The sequence below is a fragment of the Eumetopias jubatus genome, unplaced genomic scaffold (assembly GCF_037043125.1).
Source record: "Eumetopias jubatus isolate StellerSeaLion01/CBP00866 unplaced genomic scaffold, mEumJub1_p1.0 scaffold_8, whole genome shotgun sequence".
Classification (NCBI taxonomy): domain Eukaryota; kingdom Metazoa; phylum Chordata; class Mammalia; order Carnivora; family Otariidae; genus Eumetopias; species Eumetopias jubatus.
Window position 1 is genome coordinate 71,005,486 of NW_028274814.1, and position 13,706 is coordinate 71,019,191.

At 34.5% G+C, this 13,706-nt stretch overlaps 1 protein-coding gene across 1 annotated transcript in view; it reads left to right on the forward strand.

Moving 5' to 3' along the window:
• CNTN1 (contactin 1) overlaps nt 1-13,706 on the forward strand; it is a 75,817-nt gene that overhangs the window by 57,993 nt on the left and 4,118 nt on the right. Inside the window, exon 14 of the mRNA XM_028123125.1 lies at nt 302-422. Coding sequence (XP_027978926.1) covers nt 302-422 — 121 coding nt within the window. The remainder of the gene's footprint in view (nt 1-301; nt 423-13,706) is intronic.

A 13,706-nucleotide genomic window follows, 5' to 3' on the forward strand; every position in this document is an offset into this window, starting at 1 on the left:
TGAAATAGTTTCATCCCTTAGTTTATCTCTGTATGGCCCTCCCTCTGATAATAGGAATAATAGAATGTTAAAGATATTTGGGCTAAAAAGGATCTTAATTAATTCACTCACTTTACTTTTTGCTTGAGATACTGAAGACAGACTTGAAGTAACCTAAGTAAGGACATAATTAGTGTATCTAAAAAAGATACTTTTAATGGCGCTCATATTGTTAGGGGAAAAAATGTACCTCTTGTATCCTAAATGCCATATAATTGGTGAAGATTGTAGTGATGTGAATGACTGCTATTTTTGCTAACAGCTGGACTCCAACGGGGAACTGCTTATCCGAAATGCCCAGCTGAAGCATGCTGGTAGATACACATGTACCGCTCAGACAATCGTGGACAATTCTTCAGCTTCAGCTGACCTTGTTGTTCGAGGTAAGAATTTCAACATTTTAAATTTACAAAACCAGAGGTATTTGACTTGCATAACTATTGTATAATCTTCTGGTAACTCTGGTATGAATTCTTATATATTTAGAGTCTTGGTCCTTGAGACTAGCTCCTCGTCCATGCCTAAGAATGATTTATGCCAGACAAGTAGTAAACAACACTGATTTTGTTTGTTTTACTAACTACGTATCTTCTAGAAACTTATACCACATACCTCCTACTAAATGTTTGTGTTTTAAACTTAGTCTTTACCAGAAGTTCTCAGTTTCTGCTAATACTTTTCATGTGTTGAGTATAGTGTTTTTCCTTTTGTATTTTTTTGTATGGAAAAAACATACTGGTGCTGTTTGCTATACCTTGAAGTGTTACATATTTATCACTATCATTTTAGAATAAAAAGTTAATTTATACATCTATCATGTTTCTATTTGTTGCTGGTTTTTAGGCTAGTGCTTTTGTTCTTATATATAATTGAGTATATGCGGCAATACACCCTTATTGAAAGTATAGCCCCCTTGATACTGTCCTTTGCTGTATAGCTGTGAGGCCCACTCAAAACTTCATCCATTGGCTCTTCACTCACTGCCTACAAAACAAAGACCACTCCTTTTAACTAAGTACCAAAAAGCTTCTTGTATTAACTTCAGCCTTTTTAGCTTTAATCTTTTACCATTCCATGTAACCAACTCCACGGTCCAACCAGTCCACAGAAATATCCTAGGGTTTCTACTTCCATTCCTTGGATCACAGCATTACTTCCATGTCCTATAGTCATTGTTTGTGGCCCAAATCTTAAGCCATCCTTCAAGGCTAGGCTCAAGGATTGCCAAATTCATGAGTCCTTTCCTGATGTCCCAAATATGTGTCCTTTTCTTCTAAACTTTATTAGCAGTCAATACTTTCTTTAATGTGTTTTATAGCAATCTGTGCATATGAGTCATCTTCTCTACTAGGTTGTGGAATTCACATATGCATTTTTTATTAATCCTTAAGCAAGCTGAAGAATTCTATCCCATAGTTTCATAGCTCTCTTTATCAGTCTGTGTCATGTTAAAATTTTTATTTTATTCCTTTTTATGTTAAAATTTTTATCAGTCAGTTTTTGTACAATTAAACAAATAATTAATAAATGAGATGATATCTGTGGTTTGTCCTCATACCCCTCTAGATCTAATATAATTTCACCCAACCTCATATATCTCCTGCAGTTGCCTCTTAGAGCAGTGGTAATATGGAGTCCTCAATTCTCCATCTGGGGAAATGCTGAAAAGCCCTTTATTCCAGCTGAACATATTCTCCAATAGAGTAATAGAAGTTCAGCTGAAGTTTCTTTATCCAAATGAACTTAGACATTCATTCCATATATCCCTTATGCTAAATTGAAGAAAGTTCATTTAAGTTCTGTATTTTCATTGAAAGTATTTTATGATCTGGGACATCTATTATATTCAAGAGTCATCAGAGAGGGGGACTAGCTCACTGTTTTTTTCTAGTTAGACTACTAGCTGTTAAGCCATTTTCGACAATAGCCTATGTATATATTTAATTGAAATTGTTTGCATATTTAAAAATTCACATTATGTTACAATAGGGATTATGTTTGGGGCATCTGGGTGGCTCAGTTGGTTAAGCACTTGACTCTTGATTTCGGCTAGAGTCATGATCTCAGGGTTGTGAAATAGAGCCCCCCATGTCGGGGTCTGTGCTGGGTGTGGAGTCTGCTTAAGATTCTCTCTCCCACCCTGCCCCCCTCCACCTCTCCCACTTTCTCTCCCTCTCTAAAACACAACAAAACAAAAACAAACAACAAAGGGGTTATGTTACCATAATTACAATGTGGTAAATTCCCAGTATTCAGAGGGAAGAGGAAGTTAGACAAATGCAGTCAAAGAGCATCAATGGTATTATCCACACATACTTAGGTAATTAGCAATCATCATAATGTATATTTTTTTTACAGAGGTAAAACTGATAAAAAAAACTATTTTAGGTATTGTATGGAAATATTAAGTGTTTTTTTTAAGCTTTTTAGTTACAGGAAAAATACTCTAAAGCAATAGAACCTGGCAAGTGCACTCAGTAGAAATATGATATAACATTTTAGGTCCCTACACTACAGCAGGATATTAAAAAAACTCTACAGGTAGATGAAAAGTATTACCTAGCCCTGTTAAAAGCCTACAAGTTGTAATCACTCTCCAAACTTTATTTCTAATAATCTAAAAGGTATTCCTTTTATGTCAAGAGAAATTTGCAATTAAAATAGTCAAATATATATGTGCATAGCTTGTGTCAAAAAATGTATATAAATTAGACCTTCAAATATGCTTTATATAATTAAGTCATGGGATATAAAATTAAACAATTTTCTATATTTATTATAGTAATGATGAGTATTATATAAGAAAATATAGCATACCTCAAGTAATATTATTATTGGTCCATTTATCCACTTAATTATGTTTTGTCATCTAGTCCAGGAAATCATAATCTGTTCCTTGGACAGGCTTCAAGGGGTTCATGGACTTTCTGAAATCATATGCAAAATTTCATGTGTGTGTGGCATTTCCCTGGGAAGAGGATTTATAATTTTCATCAGATTTCCAAAGCCAGCAATGGCCCAAAAGGCCATTTTTGGCCCGGAGGCCAAGAAACTTAACCTGCTTTTCTTTCCTTCCCTCATCTAGATCAAGACTCTCTAAAAAGAAAAACTAAGGAATATTCACTTCATGCTAGTAATAATAATAAAAAAAAAACCCTAACAAGTTCCATGTAGTGAGGTCTAATAGCTCATTTAAATTATGAATTGCATGTAAAAAATTAAATTTTCACTAAACCTTTCAAGAATATATCTGACTCAAAACATATTAAATATGTTACATATTAGACATTAGATATCTTTAAGGACTTGCCAGATTAGAGATGAAATAATTCTTGTCACTAATTCTAGTGACCTAAATTGCAGATTCTGAAATTAGTGCAATGAGTAGGACAGTGAACAGATTAGAGAGGAAAGTAATTTCCTGATGATCACTGAGAAATTTTTTGGGCAATAGAACTAGCTTAGTGCATAAACTGTTATGCTCTATGTAATGAAAATAGAAATATTCAGACATAACTTAGATAATGTGGTTTCTTTTAGCCTATGTTACCTTGAAGGGAATGAATACATAATGAAAATTATTGCAGCTATTCGTGTGTGCGTATGTGTGTGTGTGTGTGTGTGTGTGTGTGTGTGCGTGTGTGTGTGTGTGTATAGTAATAATCATGGATTGGTGAGTGTGGGTATGTGTAAAATTTGATAAAAGTAATTTGTATGAGAGAGAAAAATGTATTTTAGGTTTATACCTTTCATCATTATTTTAAATTGAGTTTAGAATAGAGGCAGTGAATTAGTTAAATCTGAGTGTTTCTAAATATAAAACTGGAATTAAATATAGGAAAAATATAGACAAAGGAAAGTGTAACATCGGATCTGATTTCATGGAGCTTTTTACCCAGAGAAAACTTACCTCCCACCTTTTATCTGTTTATGTATGATAGGACTGAGAAATAAGGAAAAGAATAGCAAATGTTGTCAACTAAAAACAGTTTACAAAAAATGGTCCAATAATCATTTATAAGTCATTGTCTATGTAGCAGCCATAAATGTTTACGTTTAAAAATCTATAGCACTTCAATTTTTTTATCCCCTAATTGAGTCCGCAGGTGCTCAAGGATTAGACCATAAAAGTGGCACATATTGTCGTTCCTCCATGTAAACAGTTTCAAACCCTGGAGTCATATTGGCCATGTAATTTTCACCTTTGATTTCCAAAGCTGCCCTTTATGCTATTTCTATCCTTTCACTTTGGATATATTTCTGCTAGTCTTTGTACAGTATAGAGATTATTTTTGCAAAAGTAACTTTTATTCAAGCAGTATTGTCCTGGAAGCCTTACACATAGAATTCAGGTTGCAGTGATTGGAAGAAATCAAAACTATTTACTTTACTGGCTTTATGCTAATTCAATGTTCTAAAACTCTTTCACTAAAAGCACCACAATTTTTGGATAAACCAATATACATTCTTCCTCACAGCCCTGGCGAAGGCAAAAAACTACCCTCTCTGAATAGCAAGCCTTCAAACCAGCCCCTTCAGGAGTCCAACAAATTTAGATAAATCAAATATGAAATTATGTAAAAAATGACAAGAAGCCATAATGAGAGAGAATCAGGAGTTAGATTGATAACAGTAGTGTTTGAGTTCAGAGTACAATACATATTTTAATCATTGGAATAAGAATGAGAATATTCTTGCCCAAATCTTTAAATAAATAAAAGAGGAAATGGTAAAAATGAGTTGGAAACAAGATACTATAAAAATGAGATTTTGGAGGAAAAAAACAGGAGTAATACCTATAAATGATAAACACAATCATTGAAAATAAAAAATCAATAGGTTAAACAACAATCAGAGACAGATTAGAAAATGGGGGAGGGGAAATCGGAGGGGGAGACGAACCATGAGAGACTATGGACTCTGAGAAACAAACTGAGGGTTCTAGAGGGGAGGGGGGTGGGTCAGCCTGGTGATGGGTATTAAAGAGAGCACGTACTGCATGGAGCACTGGGTGTTATATGCAAACAATGAATCATGGAACACTACATCAAAAACTAATGATGTAATGTATGGTGATTAACATAACAATAAAAAATTTAAAGTAAAAAGAAACTAATGATGTAATGTATGGTGATTAACATAACATAATAAAAAAAAGGAAAATGAGTAGGGACCTAAGAGATAGTATATGAGGAAACAAACACAAATAAATAAACACAGAAAGACAAAGAAAAATTATAAAAATGAGATTATTATATAAAGGATCTAATGATAAAGCAATATTTGTCAAATCAGATTACCAGAAGGAATATTAGATAAAGTAGGAGAGAAAAGTTTTCAAAAAGATAATAACTACAAATTTAGGAAGATTAGTGACAAATATAGCTTCTCATTTTTAAGAATCACAATGAAATACAAGAACAATTAATGAAAATAAAATTGCAGAACATTAATAACCAATAGAAGATTATAAGAGCAGCAAGAGGCTGCTCTTATTTTTTTTTTTTGCAAAGGCATAGCAATACACTGACCACAGACTACTCAGCATTAGCAATAAAGAGTCACAAAGTAAAAAAAAAAAAAAAAGTCACAAAGTAACGGGGGGAGCCAGACTTCACAATGGCCCCCACTCATTTTGCTTTCTGGTATACCAACACTTGAATAATCCTTTTTACACTGGGAGTTGCTGTATATGCCAACAGAAGTGACATTGCTGAACACTGTCATAAATCACATCACTTCTTCTCCCTTGGTTCTTGGAACTCTCAATCTGGAGGAAGCCAGCTGTCATGTCATGAGGACATTTCAGCAATTTTGTAGAGAAGCCTACATGAGGAGATAAGATGACCTACTGATAACCAGCATCAATTTTCCAGTCATTCAAGTAAGCCATCTAGAGAGCAGATCCTCCAGGCAAGCTTTCAGGTAACTGTAGCCTTGGCCAAAATCCTCATCAAGAACTCTCCAGCTAAGGCACTCAAGAATTCTTAATCCACAGCAACTGTGAGAGATAATGTTTATTGTTGTTTGAAGCCACTGGGTTTTGGGGTAATTTGTTATGCAGCTGTAGATACTACTCCAGCCATGGAGTAAAGTTTTCAGTATGCTAAACAAAAAGAAACTGTCTATCAAAAAGTGTATATCCAGACAAATTATCATTCATAATGAGGAAAAATAAAGTTATATTTGGACAAACAGTAACAGAGTTTATCCCCCAAGAAAATGTTATGTATAAAGGAATGTCTGATGGGTAAAATTCAGGAAGAGAGGAAAATAATTCCAGAATTAAATTCTGAGATGTCAGAAAACATGGTGAACAAAGAAATTAGTAAACATGTGGGTAAATCTAAGCAAACTGAGCTAAACCAGACTTCAGGATATGCTGTGGTCTGGGTTTGAAGGCTGATGAGAATGATAATTTGCCCTCTGATCAAGTTGGTAGTCGCTTTTATGTCAGACTTCTAGTAAAATAACAAATTAGACATGTATCTGTGTATATGGTTGTATATGCATATGTGTGTGTATTTTATATTGTCAAATATAGAGACTGTGTAAAAATGATAATTATAAAATATAGAAGAGTGATTCCCTCTGGGGTTGGAGACAGAAGGGGAGGAGGATGTGATTGAGGAGGGAGAGGACCGACAAGAAGCTATATCTTTATAGGTAATGTTTCATTTATTAAGCCAAGTGATGAGAACATACGTAGGTGGCCATTTCTTGTTTTTTATAACTTTCCCTAAATGTTAAATATTTCTTAATTAATTTAATAAATGAGAGTCACAGAGTCACCTGCTATCTTCTACTTCCTCACCACCAACCTCAGCAAAGATTCATGAAAAATCTTTGTGTAACCTCTGAGCAGGGTTCCCAAATATGGCTATACATCAGATTTACTACTGTGATTAAAGACACACAATTCTAGGCTCTCTCTTGGAAGTTTTTGAATTAATACGCTCGGATGAGTTTAGCAAAGTTAGATTAAAGATTGGCTTGATGAACCATGGTGCATAAGCACTGGACACAGAAAATAACTCATACAGATATGCTCAAATGATTTTTAACAAAGATGCAAAAGTAATTCAATGGAGAAAAGATAGTCTTTACAATAAATGATGCTGGAACAATTGAGCATTCAAAGGCAAAAAAAGAGCCTTGACCTAAACCTCAAACATTATAGAAAATCAACTCCAAGTGAATGAATCATGGACTTAAATGTAAAATGTAAAACTATGGAACTTTTAGGAAAATTAACAAAGGTGAAAATGTTCAGCAGCTAGGAATAAGGTAAGAGTTTGTAGACTTGACACAGAAAGCATAATGTATAAGATGAAAAAGTGATAAACTAGACCTCATCAAAATTAAAAACTTTTGCTTTGTGAGTCTCTGCAAAGATGATGAAAAGACAACCTACAGACTGGAAGGAAATATTTGCAAACCACACATTCAACAAAAGATTTATGTATAGAATCTATAGAGAATTCCCAAAACTCTAAAACAATCCAATATGACAAATGACAAAAGACATGAGCAGAAATTTCAATGAAGAAGATACACAAATGGGAAATAAGCATATAAATGGTGTTCAGCATCATTAGCCATTAAGGAAAAGCACCATTTAAAACCACAATGATAGGGTGCCTGGGTGGCTCAGTTGGTTACGTGACCGCCTTCGGCTCAGGTCATGATCCTGGAGTCCTGGGATCAAGTCCTGCATCGGGCTCCCTGCTCAGCAGGGAGTCTGCTTCTCCCTCTGACCCTCTTCCCTCTCGTGCTCTCTCTCTACCATTCTCTCTCTCAAATAAATAAATAAAATCTTTTAATAAAAAAATAAAATAAAATAAAAACCACAATGATATATCATTATATACCTATCAGAATGATGCAAATGAAAAAAAGAAATAGTGATGTAGAGGAAGTGAGTCACTCATACACTGCAGATGAAAATGTAAAAGGAGACAGCCACTCTGGAAATGAATGTGGCAGTTTTTAATCATGGACTTACCATACAACCCAGTAGTTGCACTGCTGGGCATTTATCTCAGAGATATAACAACATCTGTTCACATAAAATATGTATCCAAATGTTCATAGCAGCTTTATTCATAATAACCGAAACCAGGAAAAAACCACATGCCCTTCAATAGGTGAATGATTCAACTGTGGTACATTAGTACCATGGAATACTACTCTGCAATAAAAGAGAAATGATCTATTGATACATGTAACTTGCATGTATCTCAAGGGAATTATGCTGAGTGAAAAAAGCCAATCTCAAAGTTTACATACTGTATGATTCCATTTACATAGCATTCTTGAAATGACAAAATCATAGAGAAGGGAAATAGATTAATAGTTGTCATGGGTTAGAGGGCAGGGGAAGGGAAGTAGATGTGGCCATGAAAGGATACCACAGGGGATCCTTGTGATGAAATTATTCTATAACTGCAATGGATAAAAGTTGCACAAAACTAAACAAACATTCAGACATACAAATGAAGGCATGTCAAACTAGTGAAATCTGAATAAGGTTGATGGATTATTAGCAAAGTAAACTTTCTTGTTGTGCTCTTGTGCTTTAGTGATACAAAATGTTATGGTAAGGGATGAGCAAAGGAGATACAGGATCTCCCTGCATTATTTTTCACAACTGCGTCTGAATCTACAGTTATCTCAAAACAGGAAGTTTAAAAAGTCACTGAACATATAAGACACTGAGAATATAAAAAAAATAAGTACTTATGGGCTCTTTTTTTCGAGGATAGTACAATTTTAGAAGAAGTGCAGTATGGCACACCCAGAGATAATGTTTGAGCAAGTGATGGCCACAAAATACCTTCTAAGGCAGTGGGTTCAGTTAACCTCCAGACCTGGAAAAAACCAAGTGGAGCTTGTAGCTTTGGGACCAGAGCTGAATTACTGAAGGCAGCAGAGGACAGTGTGCATGTTCTGCTTTTTTCCCCAGAACCCATCTTCACTCCTTTTTTTCCCACCTATGTATTTCTATCTTTCCTTTAAATAAATACTAAATATATTTTTCTAGTATGATTATGGAGGACATCAAATTAATACAGCATTTCAAAGTGACCAAATGTTCAAGCCTGGCTTGGGTTGGCCAATCTTCATTTTTAATGAGGTCCTAAGATGATTGTGATAAAGCGGTCTCTAACTGATTTGGAAATTACTGTTCTAGGGAATCCATGGAAAATAGTTTGCAAATGATATTGTTTGGTTTAGCAAATGTATTTTGGAGATAAATTACTTTAGAAATGTGTTTCATGAGATACTAAGGTCCTCTTTTCCTCCAGTGTGTCCTACATAAACCAAATAGAAGTCAATCAGGAGACAACTGAGAAAGTGATATTAATGTTTTGCCAGAAGCCACAGAAGGGAGCTCTGATATAAAGGCCATGAGTGGTATGGGAATGGGAAACAGCCCAGGTGGGGAGAAGAGCTAAGTCCATGAGTTTTTCCCACCCCTTCATCATCATTTTAGCACAGCTAAACTTAAAGCCCGCGTCCCACTAAGTGAGATAATTTAGCTTCAAAACCTCTACATTTAGTCACAGAACTACTCAATCTGACTATGTATCAACAGTAAGGAAAAAAGCAAAAACAATACGATGAAATATTCTCCAACTAGAGCACTAATATAAAAATTAAGATGACCTTACAAGAGATTATAATGCAATTCTTGGTATTATGACATTTAAAGTTGCTTATAGAAGATTTTAGTGAAAGATTTTTTTTCTACCAAGAGAGCATATATACTCAACTGAAAACAATATTATCAGTGAAGGATGTAACTTCAGAATTAACCTTTTAAAATAGATGTGTGTATAATATAGCCAAAGGGATTTAGAACTTAAACAGTGGTTAATTGCTTAATATCTAAAAAATCTTTATAAACTATTCTTTTTCTTTTTTTAAAGATTTTATTTATTTATTTATTTGACAGGGAGAGACACAGCAAGAGAGGGAACACAAGCAGGGGGAGTGGGAGAGGGAGAAGCAGGCTTCGGGCCGAGCAGGGAGCCTGATGCAGGGCTCAATCCCAGAACCCTGGGATCATGACCTCAGCCGAAGGCAGAGCTTAACGACTGAGCCACCCAGGTGCCCCTAGTTTAAACTATTCTTAATTAAAAAAAAAAAAAGAACCAGTTATTAAAATTCAAATGTTTTTGGGCTTCTTAATAAAAATCTAAACTAATAGAATTGATATAAATGCCCTTGTTGTTGCTGTTATAATAAATGTTTTACATCTTAGGTCCCATAAAAATGTGAGCAATTCAGGTTGCTTCATCAGGCAAGCTTTGACACACATGAAAAGCCCTGTATGAATATTCTTTAACAAAAGACATTTCTGGAGAACTTAAGCTCTTCAACTAAAAGATTGTCCTTTAGAGGGAAAGGTTTTTCAGGATTTATTCAGCAGCACTTGTGGGAATATTTCTGCAGCTTGCCAAACCTAAATTCTCTTTCATGAGTGCACTTTTGGACAACATTCAAAAATGGACCATAAAATTAGTTCACAAAAGCAAGAAATTAGGCTTTGACATCCGTGTTTTACCATTTTCCATGGTATTTCTGCTGTGTTATAAATATTCTTGGCATTGCTACCAGCTGGTAGGAAGACCTTTCTGACACCCAGCTGAACATAATGTTTGCCACTAAAATTGCCCAAATAGAAAATGCAATCAAGACTATACTTTCCAGATCCCCCCCTTTTTCTATATCTTATATACCATATTAAACAAAATTTCTTAATGTAAATCTGAGATTTAAAGACAAAAGAAAAAAGACTTTCACTATCTGAAACTTTTTTTTTTTTGGTCTAATTTCCAAAGCCTAACATATGCTACATGAAATTTGGAAACATTCTAGAAAAAGAGTAGCTGAAATTAAAACAGGTAACACAAAAACTGTATAAATCATTGTATCCCAAATCAAGTTTGAATTGTTTCTATCAGAAGCTTATGTTCATAATGCTTTATGTAGATTTTTATTTAGATGAGTAGTGTGTGTGTGTGTGTGTGTGTGTGTGTGTGTGTGTGCTTATGAAGCTTTCCACTTTATTCCTAAAGCCAAAATACAGTTGCAGAATGGAAATGGACGTAAATTAGATGCCATCTTTATTTGATATAATCCATTGAAGTTTTTATTACTTGGCCTAATGACATGGTTACCAGACTCGTTCTTAAGGAGATCATTTTGGTTGATGACTAACCCAGTTTTAAAACCTGTGTTGAATAATTTAAGATAACATAGCCAAATAAATAATCTGATGGAAGCTGTCAATATATTTTTTAGTCTAAATAATATTGCTATATATTAAATCATCAATGGTTGGCTAGTGGTCTTTTCTACAGGAAATGCTCCTGAGTATTTATTACTCCCAGCTGTTATATATTAGCAGAGTTCATACCCAGAGCATACATCTCTTTGCTGTCCAGGCCAGATGGGTTCTGATGCATCTACTCAGAGATTGTTGTTCCAGGTTAATTAGTACTCTTTCTTTAAAAAATATGGAATTGATAAACATTTTCTTTAAGATAAATAGGTTTTACTCATCCTATTATTGTCAAATAACACCTTAGTTGCATCTTGTTTCCTCCTTCTTCACAGTAGCTATATGAAATCTCTGCATTTATGTCCAAATTTGAATATACAATTTGAAATCTAGATTTAATCCTAGAAGTTATCTAGATAATTCCTATCTCTTCATTTTGTAAAGTTGAACCCAGAGAAACTTGCCCTGTCTTACTCATGTACTTAGTGATGATCATCTTGGAAACTCAGTTCAGTTTTTCCATTGTTTTAGGCTTCTTCCAGAAAATATGAATAAATAAAATTGATAGTTAATTTCTAAAACTTCTATAGCTAACACTTTAATACTCTAAAACTTTCTGTAGTTAATTTGGTATAGTACCAGAAAGATTACCAAGTCCATTCTAGAATTGCTGCAACTGAGTAGTAAGTTACTGCTTGCAGCTTCTACTCTTCTCTCCTTTCCTTCCCATTGTTTGGCACATGCTAATAAATAGTAGTTACAGTTTTAAAACATTGTGGAAAAAGATAACCTATATACAGTTATTAAAAAGAGATTAAATTACTCCTAGACTATTTAGAGTTCGATTTGTATGGCTAACTCAGAGACCTAGGATATTAGTGAAAGCAAAAGGAAAGAAAGTCTGCCATCATGTTAAATTTGTGGAACTTCTGGTGTTAAATCACAATTTAGATTTCTATGGTATCTGGTGTAAATATTCCCATTGTGTTTTAAAAGTCCAAAATTCAAATTGTTATGAAATACACAACTGTGGATTTATATTCAAATTATTAAGACATGATATGTCTAAATGAATTCAAAAGGACTTTGAGATTAATCAATTTAGTCATTATAAAATTAGGAAGAGCAGACAAAAAAGTTTCCTGTAGTATACATAGCAAGTTAGACAGGCTACCAGTACACACACACACCTTATCACCCCCCACAAACTTCATGAACTTATGTGAAGAGATGCAGAAAAGAGATACTCTTATATAGGCAGAAAGATGTGTCCAGATCATCATAGTCAAACCAAAAAGACAAGTTGAGGTAATTTTTCAAGTATTTGGGTCAGAAAAACACACATTTACCTCAGATACTTGGATAATTGCCTCTACTTTCCGCTTGCGTTGTCCAAGAAAGTTTGCCACAGAGACAGACTAAAGATTCCATCTCATCAGTCCTCACAGGACTGAGGCAGGAAAATGGCCCTTGCTGCCCACACTGGCTGGAACAGTGACTGACTGGGCACCATCCTGAGGCATCCCAACCTCACTTGGCACTAAACCACAAGGATACATCTATTAATAGTGAAGCCTGCCCAGAAATTGAGCATTCTCCTTTCCATTGAGATCAACACATTCAAAAACTGCTAGGGGGCAGTTCTCTATAACTGTTACATGAAAATGCTGGGATCATGAGCTGGGATGTGTATCTGTTTTTAATACAGAATTTGGAAAGAAGCTTGATTTTTTTCAAAGTTAGAACTCATTAATAGTTCTCTCCTAAAAGCTTTAGTAAAAATAACAACTTATCCAATTTCTAGTGAAGTTATAAAGTACACCAATGATTTGAAATTGTATTTCTCAATGTAAGTTCATGTAAATTCAAGGTAATTTTCAAATATATCAACAAAGTATGCAATTCATTCAGAATAAGTCACCTATCTTAAGCTTTAAGATGGTCCTTGAAAATTAGTTTAACAGTTCATTTTACAAATTTAAAACTTATAAATGTGAGGATAATAAACTGGTAGACAACACTATAAAGCATGCACTAATACAAATTTAGATCACTTTTCTCTTTCCTCACTGGAGTACAGTGAGAGAAGAAATCTTGGAAGATTTCTTCTCCTCTTCTTTCATTAATTGCTCCTGACTCTCTTCGTCTCATAATCAAACTGGTCAGCTTTTGGCAAACTGGAACTTAATCTTTGCTACACAGTCTGTCTGTATCCATGGCTCCCTTAAAAAATAATCATCAAACTTGCTGCTCCTCACTCAGGTTCCAGGAGAGAAAAGAGAAAGGCTTTACAGAACTTAATAGCCATGGTATGATTTTAGCTGCTGCATGGCAGTGCTGTATTATAGGCTTTATACATCTGTTATATTTACCAATG